General features: G+C 57.5%; 1 protein-coding gene across 1 annotated transcript; it reads right to left on the bottom strand.

Annotated features, from left to right (window-relative positions):
• Positions 1 to 69: 69 nt before the first annotated feature.
• BNIP3 (BCL2 interacting protein 3) lies at positions 70 to 8,267 on the bottom strand. The gene is made up of 6 exons (XM_054637247.2): positions 8,121 to 8,267; positions 5,554 to 5,734; positions 4,783 to 4,867; positions 1,791 to 1,897; positions 1,552 to 1,701; positions 70 to 977 (listed from the first exon to the last, which is right to left on the bottom strand). Exons 1-6 carry the CDS (start codon positions 8,155 to 8,157, stop codon positions 926 to 928), a joined length of 612 nt encoding a protein of 203 aa, XP_054493222.2. The 5' UTR covers positions 8,158 to 8,267; the 3' UTR covers positions 70 to 925.
• Positions 8,268 to 9,164: the final 897 nt, after the last annotated feature.

Here is a 9,164-nt window from a genome sequence, read left to right as displayed (position 1 = left end):
GTGGGATAGGGGCAGGCAGAGGCCAAGAGCCTCATCAGCCCCTGCAGGAAAAGGAATGAGGAAACTGAGTTCACCAGGAACCTTTTTATTTAAATATATAAAACATGGTATTTTGGCAAACATTCATTTTCTCATTAAATAAGGTAAAATCACGGAAGGGAAAGGCATTGCATCAGTAAAAACCAAGGAGAAGCCACCCTGTGGTTCATGTGCCCAGGGCTGGGGTCAGGTGCACACTGACGTGGGACAGGAAAAGCCTGTAAGCGACAGCCTGCGGTAAGTACAGCAGAGAGCCTGGAGTAACTGCTGGGGTTAAATGAATGTCCTGGCAAAAGCAGCTTTTAGTAGGCACTAAATCCAAATTCTACCTCTGAACATGGACAAACTGATGGATTTTACCCACGTGCTCATCTCCTCCCACTGTGTCTCAACACCTTACACCTCCCACCCAAGTGAACTAAGCCACACCTACCCGAGGAAAGGCTGCCCGGGGCAGCGAGAGCCCCTGGGAATTCCGGATCGTCTGTAAGGCCACTCCAGTCTGGGCTCTCCCTGCCTGTGCGGGCTGCAGGAGCAGGGACAACATTCCCACCGCAGGCACAGGAGGGGCGGGATGGACACGGCCCAGCACGAGGGCTGCTGAAAGCTGGGACTGATTTAAACACGGAGCTGCTCTAATGCTCAGGTACTTCACTACAAAGCACTAAGGGACATTACAGCATCTGCACGTGCTCGAGGGGTTATCCAGCGGGGATTGATCCAGAAGGCTCTATGTGACACGGGAGCTCCAGCGTCTCCCTTCCCATTTTTAGACTAAACTAAAACAGGACACGGACAGGACACACACACGACGGCCACGACCAGCTCCCCTCCTCTGCACCTCCTGCGCTCCAGCTGCGGCTGCTCGGCTCCACCCCCGGTGCCTCTAAAAGGTGCTGCTGGAAGCCGTGGTGGTCAGGCGCCTCCCGATGTAAATCCTGCAGCGGGGTCAGAGCACACGGGCAGCCCGGCTGTGGTGCAGTGCTGGGAATGCCCTCCCTGGCAGCTGTAACCAGGCAGCAGGAACAGAACTGCTCCGGAGCCCAGCCCCAGTGACTGCCCCTGGTCCGGTGCCCCTCCCCAGCTCCAGGGCCCAGCACCTGCCCCACGCTGATGTGGAAAGCAAACATCCCCCATTAAAAATCTACTGAGTAATTTAAAATAATATTAAATATTTTTAAATCTATGTCAGTGGAACTTTAAAATCTATTCAGTATTAGATTTTTGCTTTGCTGATCTCCTAGTTGTGAGATTAAGAGTCTCATCTCCAGTGGAGCCAAGTGTTGTGTGACTACAGTTTCAGTGTACAGAATTCCTCATTTCCCTGCCCCTTAATTGTTCTGAGAAATTCCCAAATGGAGAAAATCAGAAAACTTCAACCATCCAGCAATACCATGGGCAGGAAGCACTTCCTGAATTACCATCTTGGACAAAGAGGGAATTGGGAATCAGAATCAGGCCTCAAAGAAAGCAGGTAAAAAAATCTCTTTTTTTCTTTCAATTGAACCTTACCCTAGTCCAATGGCCAGCAGGTGAGAGAGCAGCAGGGATGGGAGGAAAACCTTCAGGAATTCTGCAGAGAATATCCCCCCTTTCTTCATGACACTGGTGTTCCTCATGCTGAGCGTGGCCGTGCGCCGGGGGTGCTTGAAGAGGAATTCCCTGCATTTGGGGAAGGAAGGTGAGCTGTGTGCTCAGGCAGGAGGAGGAGAAGCTGCAGGAGCTCTCCCAGCAGCTGTGGCAGCACTCACTTGGGCGGGATGTTCTCGGGCCGGCTGGACCAGTCCCAGATCCAATCCGCGTTCTTCCTCAGCAGCCGCTCCACCTCCCTCCTCCTCTCCAGGAAATCCTCCTCGGACTGCAACCGAGAGCCACCAGCACTGAGCAGGGCAGCTGGGGGCTGCCAGAGCCCTGCCTGCAGCCAGCACCACTGCCCAGCACTGAAACACTGAGCAGGGCAGCTGGGGGCTGCCAGTGCCCTGCCTGCAGCCAGCACCACTGCCCAGCACTGAAACACTGAGCAGGGCAGCTGGGGGCTGCCAGAGCCCTGCCTGCAGCCAGCACCACTGCCCAGCACTGACACTGACACTGAGCAGGGCAGCTGGGGGCTGCCAGAGCCCTGCCTGCAGCCAGCACCACTGCCCAGCACTGACACTGACACTGAGCAGGGCAGCTGGGGGCTGCCAGAGCCCTGCCTGCAGCCAGCACCACTGCCCAGCACTGACACTGACACTGAGCAGGGCAGCTGGGGGCTGCCAGAGCCCTGCCTGCAGCCAGCACCACTGCCAGGCCATGGCACCGAGCAGGGCAGCTGGGAGCTGCCAGAGCCCTGCCTGCAGCCAGCACCAGTGCCCAGGCCATGGCACTGAGCAGGGCAGCTGGGGGCTGCCAGAGCCCTGCCTGCAGCCAGCACCACTGCCCAGCACTGACACTGACACTGAGCAGGGCAGCTGGGGGCTGCCAGAGCCCTGCCTGCAGCCAGCACCACTGCCAGGCCAGCACTGACACTGAGCAGGGCAGCTGGGAGCTGCCAGAGCCCTGCCTGCAGCCAGCACCACTGCCCAGCACTGACACTGACACTGAGCAGGGCAGCTGGGGGCTGCCAGAGCCCTGCCTGCAGCCAGCACCAGTGCCCAGCACTGACACTGACACTGAGCAGGGCAGCTGGGGGCTGCCAGAGCCCTGCCTGCAGCCAGCACCACTGCCCAGCACTGACACTGAGCAGGGCAGCTGGGGGCTGCCAGAGCCCTGCCTGCAGCCAGCACCACTGCCCAGCACTGACACTGAGCAGGGCAGCTGGGGGCTGCCAGAGCCCTGCCTGCAGCCAGCACCACTGCCAGGCCATGGCACTGACACTGGCACTGAGCAGGGCAGCTGGGGGCTGCCAGAGCCCTGCCTGCAGCCAGCACCACTGCCCAGCACTGACACTGGCACTGAGCAGGGCAGCTGGGGGCTGCCAGAGCCCTGCCTGCAGCCAGCACCACTGCCCAGCCTTGGCACCGGCCTTCCCAGCCCTTCCCAGCCCCTTCCAGGGAGTGTTCATATCCCAGATCAACAGCAGGAGCAGGGAGATCCATCCTCACTCAGAGTGGGGTGAGAATGCCAAAGACCATATCCCATATCCAATATCCCATATGTGCCCAAGACAAGACTGCCCTGGCAGTGAAATCCCAGAGCCAAGCATTTCATCCTTATGCACAGTCCCAAAATATCCCCAGCTCCCAGCCCTGATGGGCACTGGCACAGGGATCCCTGCCCTATCCCAGCTCCCAGCCCTGATGGGCATTGGCACAGGGATCCCTGCCCTACCCCAGCCCTGATGGGCACTGGCACAGGGATCCCTGCCCTATCCCAGCCCTGATGGGCACTGGCACAGGGATCCCAGCCCTGATGGGCACTGGCACAGGGATCCCTGCCCTATCCCAGCTCCCAGCCCTGATGGGCACTGGCACAGGGATCCCTGCCCTATCCCAGCCCTGATGGGCACTGGCACAGGGATCCCAGCCCTGATGGGCACTGGCACAGGGATCCCTGCCCTATCCCAGCTCCCAGCCCTGAGGGTCACTGGCACAGGGACTGCTGGCCAGGCTCAGAGCTGGCAGATGTCCCTGGCAGTCCTGGCCCAGCTCCTGGCAGGGACCAGTTCCAGTCCCTGGCCCTCCTGGGAGGCAGGTGAGCCTGGCCAGGTGTGTGCTCCCAGAAGAAGCCCCCCAGCCCCAGCTCTGGTGCAGTTACAGCACAAATGCTGAGTCAGGGCAGAGCTCCTGGCTCAGCTCAGCTCCATTCCACACAGCCCAGGCCTTGGGATAAAAATAGATCCTGCTCCCAGAATTCCAACAGCTCTGGATGCAAACACACACAGCATGGAAATAAAACTGTCCAGGCAGCTGGAATTCTGATGGCTTTCTGACTTGGGGTTATTTGTTCTCAAAGTCTAAATAATGATCTTTAAACAGCTGAAGGGTGTTTCTGACAATATAAAATAATAATTTCCAGTAATAATTAACTTGCAGTACCACATTTAGCTAACCTAAAGCTGAGTCCTTGGAGTCTGGCAGGAGTTGTAGAAATGATGCAGAAAAATTCACTTCCTTGAAATACTTCCTTCCTCAAAATGCTTTGTGAGTCATTTTTTTAATATTAAAAGCTAATTTATTACACTGGAGACTTCAGATTTCAGCCTGTCATCCTGCAATAAGCCCTGTATTGATTAAATATGGTCAATGCACATTATTTCCCCCACTCTTGTTGCAAATGTGTTTATTCATTTTCCTTGCAAGGTAAACAAACCTACAAAGTGAAATCAAAAAGAACAGGGAGTTTACCAAAGCAGCAGATATTCAGGTTTGGTATTAATTGTTAAAATCCCTGGAATTAAAGCTATGGCAGGGCTTGGAAATTGTGTGTTTCTGGCTGCCATATTTAAGTGATTCTAGAAATTCTTGATGTTGTCAAAATATCTTTTAAAATTCCTACTGAATTAGTGGAGGTGCATTTCAGCATTGGTGGGGACGTAGGAAATGCACCCCATCAGCAGCCAAAGGGAGAGGGCAAATCCTTCTGAAAAACCTCAGTCACAGATTGGAAAGACCCAAGCAAAACATCCCCATGTGCAGGAGCAAACACAGCCAGGCTGGATCTGCCAGGGCTGCTGTGAGCTGTGCAAGCTCTGCTTCAGCAGCTTCTGCTGTTCCTGCCCAAAGCTCAGAGCTCCCCTGTCCCCCTGCACGGTGAGGATCTTACCTGGAAGCTGTTCTTCTCCCCACTGCTGTGGCTCTCTATCTCCAGAGCTCTGTGGCTGTCCTGGGGGGTCTGGGACCGAGGGGGGCTGCACCAGGACAGGAGCACCAGGAAAGGAGGAGGTGAGTGTTCTGTGACACCTGGGAGCTGGGCACGCTGCCCAGGAGTGCCCCCCATGCCCCAGGGGCTGCATGGGGCAGTGCTGCCACAGCCCAGCCACCCCAGCCACTGCTCTGCCCCCCAGCCTCTGCCCACGCTGCTGGGGAGCCCTGGCACTGGCACAGAACAACAGGCAGCACACGAGGGGTGGCAGCAGGGTTTGCCTTGAATCCCCACCAGCCAGGCCAGGCCCTGCTGTGGAGGTTGAGTCCTGGAGTTTGGGCATTTCCAAACACAACCTGGGCTGGAGAGCTCACAGCCCATCAAAATGCAGCACATGCATTAATGGCACTGCCTGAGCACCTGGCCCAGGGCTGGGCTGTTGTGTGAGGCCCTGGACACCTGCTCTGGTTTGCAGGCACACATGCACACGCGTGTTCATGCGGGAGCACGCACCGAACACACACCCCTGTGCACACGCGTGTTCATGCGGGAGCACGCACCGAACACACACCCCTGTGCACACGCGTGTTCATGTGGGAGCACGCACCGAACACACCCCTGTGCACACGTGTGTCCATACAAACAGGCACGTGCATGCTAACACACCCATGCAGCATTTGTGTCTGTGCCTCTGGGACATCCCTGGGAGCCCTTGGCAGAGCCCCTGCTCACCTGTCGCAGTGGGAGCTCTCCCTGGAGCTGCTCCTGCCCGACTCGTGCTGGGCGTCCAGCAGGATCTTCTCCATGTCCCCGTTGTGGATGGACAGCGAGGCTGGCACCTGCTCCTGGCTGCCCGTGGACGCTGAGCTGCCACTGCCACTGCCATTGCTGAAGTGCAGCTCCACCCAGGACCCTGCCGGCAGAGAGCAGAGCTGAGCCCGCAGCCTGAGGCTGCCAGGGCCACGGCAGGGACACAGGCCAGCCCTGCCTCCCGGCCCATAAACAGCACGGAATGCAAAGGGCAGGCAGCTGAGCTGGGAGGGCTCACAGGCCTGGAAGCAGCTGCTCAGGAGTACATTGTGTTTCTCTCTGCACATACAGATCTTGTAGGCTACGTTCAATTTGTATTGTTCAACATAGGTGGCAGTCAAAATAGCCTCAAGGACTTTTGCTGCCAAAGTTCAGTTGTTGGTTTGTTGAAATGACTTTGGGCTCCAGAGCCCAGGGACTGTTCAGTGCAGCCTTTTTTCAGTGCCATTTGTAGGTGCTGCTGTTAAGCAACTGCGGGTGTGTGGCAAGGGCTGTCATGGGTTTGCTGCTAGCAGTATATTTAACACGGTCACATGGGCTCTGTTTTCCTAAGGGAGGGAATAACAGCTCCCTCCTGGGCAGGGACAGCTCACTGCAGGCCCGGAGCTCTGCCCTCCCTATGGAATCCTGGAATGCCTTGGCTGGGAGGGACCCCAAATCCCCCCCAGTGCCACCCTGCCATGGCAGGGACACCTCCCACTGTCCCAGGTGCTCCCAGCCCCAGTGTCCAGCCTGGCCTTGGCACTGCCAGGGATCCAGGGGCAGCCCCAGCTGCTCTGGGCACCTGTGCCAGGGCTGCCCACCCTGCCAGGGAACAATTCCCAATTCCCAATCTCCCATCCAGCCCTGCCCTCTGGCACTGGGGTGTCCTGTCCCTCCAGTCCCCCAGGAATGAGCTCAAGGAACAGAAAACACCCGAGTTACACGAATGCCAGAGGAACCCCACTGTGGAACAGATGTGGCCCAGCCCCAGCAGTGCCCAGAGAGCAGAGCAGCGAGGACAGGAGCAGGAGAGCAGCAGGAATTCCCTGGATTCTGGGCAAGGATGTCCAGGGAATCAGCAGGGAAAGGACAGACAGGGCCAGTGGTGCTCGGGCTGCTCAGGGAACAAAGGCACAGCAGGAGCAGCTGGAGCTGCAGGGTCCCTTCCCAGCCATGCAGCAGCACAGGAACCAGGTGGGGAGAAGCCAGTGCAGGGCTTTAGTGTGAAGCACCAATGTCAGACCAGCAAAGATAGCCCAGATACCCTGGCTGGGAGGAGACTGAGGGCTCCAAAACCAAACGGAACAGCACAAAGCCAAACTGCCTCATGTGCATCAACAACACGAGTACCTCCACCCCAAATACACAGACCTCCATCTGGACAGCCAAAGTACCACAAAACCTGCTGGATACAAACATTCCCGGCCGTCGGGAATGGAAGAGATGCTTTTCTTCCAACCCCCTTTTCCTTCACAGCTGGTTTGTTGTTGTTTGGGTTTGTTTGGGAATTTTCCCCTCCACGTGACAGTGCCTGGCATGTGGCAGGGAGCGTGTTCAGAGCCAGACAAACCCTTCCCTACCCTTTCCCCCGAAATCTAGGGAAGCTCAAGCTGTTACCAAAGAACGATCACAACCACTAGAGATCAAATTAAGACTTTATCTGCTGAACTCTTACTGGAATACAGGATAAAGCAGGGAGAGGATGGGGATTGCAGCAGCAAGGGGACAGAAGATGTGCTTTACAATTTTCCCTTTCTTTCCTTCTCCTTTCGGACACTCCTCAGAGAAGGGCTGTGCTGGAGCACACGAACAGGCTGTGATATCACCATTTAAAGATAAAAGCAGCTGTGTTTTTATGAGGCTGGAAACACAAACAGACCGAAGCCCAGGAGAGGCGAAACAGCCCGGCCAGACGAGTCCCGAGGATGGCCTCGGGACAGAGGGGTCTGTCGCGATATCCCAGCCCAGGACACATGTGCGAGCACAGACCAGCACCGCAAAGCACGGCATCAGCGCTGGGAAGCGTAATTTTCTTAAGATACAGCTTTCAACGCTGGGAATTAAGAAGCAGAATTCCACAGAGCGATGAGGACGGCCCCTAAATCGCTACAACCCCCGTGCCAGCCGCGCTGTGTGGGGGATTTTCCCTTCCCCGGCCAATCCGGGCTATCCAGCACCCGATCCCCGCGACTGACCCCAGCCCTGCTCACAGGCACACCCACCGGGCCTCCTCCCCGGGACGCGGGGCGATGGACACGCACTGCGGCGCGCACATCGGCCAGCGCATTCACCCAATATCGCGACACAGAGGGGCCCCGCGCGGGTCCGCCCCCAGCCCTCCGCGCCCGGGCAGTGCGGTGCCAGCCCTCCGCGCCCGGGCAGTGCCGCCCCAGCCCTCCGCGCCCGGGCAGTGCGGTGCCAGCCCTCCGCTCCCGGGCAGTGGGTGCCAGCCCTCCGCGCCCGGGCAGTGCGCTGCCAGCCCTCCGCGCCGCTGCCCGCGGCCTTACCCTGCAGGTTCTCCTCCTGAGGGCTCTGTCGCGACATGGCTGGCGGGCGGCCGGGCACGCACTGACCGCGCGCCGCCCGCCTCAGCGCACGGCGACCGCCCCGCTGACGTCAGCGCCGCGCCGCCCGCCCATTGGCCAGCGCGGCGGGGCGGGACGGGGCGCGGCAGGGGGGGCGCGCGCTCCCTCAGTGCCCCCTGGGCCGCCATGATGGCGGGGAGGGAGCGGGGCCGGGCGGGGAAACGGGAGAGCGGGGACGGTTCCCGTGGGACATCGTCATCCCGCAGGACATCGTCATCCCGCAGGACATCATCCCTCAGAACATCATCATCCCTCATGACTCCCGCTCTCTGCCCGCTGAGCGCTCCGCACGGCCCGCCGGCCTCCCGCACGGCGCTTCAGAGTCACACGGGGAACGCGGACACGGGCGCTGTTTCAAAAGAAACACGGAGACGTTTCAAAGGATTCACGGAGGGGATTTCAAAGTGTACACGGAGCGGGTTTCAAGGGATACACGGAGGGGGTTTCAAAGCAGACACGTCCGCTTGCAAAGTCACAGCTTGCGGCCGCTAAGCCAGCGCCGACAGCGAATGATACATGGCCCTAAAATAGGTAATAATCACAGAATGGTTGGAAGGGACCCACAAGCGTCATCCAGTCCGACTCTTAGCCCTGCACAAAACAGCCCCAAGAAAATTAATAAATAATAGCAAATAAATAAATAAATAGATAGTAAATAAATCTCGTTTTGATCTTTAATTGACACGATGCCATCAGGGCTCTCGACAGCGGGAACTACTTAACTCGTGTTGTTGTTTGAAAGCAGATACTGATTTACTGCTGGGACTTTGTAAAGACGGACGCATAAAACCTGATTTTATTTAGCCAAAGTATTAATTAAAGCATGCAGGCTTTTTTGCCTTGTCTGGAATTGTTTTCACCCGTGCCTTTCTGCAGCCGAGTCACAAAGCCCAAGTGAAATCCATCAGTAATTGTCTGTGAGTTATTGCTTTATAACCTTCCAGAAGGACGAGGCCGGATGTTGCG

The sequence above is a fragment of the Agelaius phoeniceus genome, chromosome 9, assembly GCF_051311805.1.
Source record: "Agelaius phoeniceus isolate bAgePho1 chromosome 9, bAgePho1.hap1, whole genome shotgun sequence".
NCBI classification, from domain to species: Eukaryota; Metazoa; Chordata; class Aves; order Passeriformes; family Icteridae; genus Agelaius; species Agelaius phoeniceus.
The sequence above is the reverse complement of the archived record's forward strand: the minus strand, read 5'-3'. Positions and strand labels throughout refer to the sequence as shown.

Excerpts from the sequence above, each read along its gene's own strand:
- BNIP3 (XM_054637247.2), bottom strand. The coding sequence starts at position 8,157 with ATGTCGCGACAGAGCCCTCAGGAGGAGAACCTGCAGG. Across the intron at positions 4,868-5,553 it reads GAGAGCTCCCACTGCGACAG|CCCCCCTCGGTCCCAGACCC; the intron begins GTGAGCAGGGGC and ends GTCCTGGTGCAG. Across the intron at positions 1,898-4,782 it reads GGGAGAAGAACAGCTTCCAG|TCCGAGGAGGATTTCCTGGA; the intron begins GTAAGATCCTCA and ends TCTCGGTTGCAG.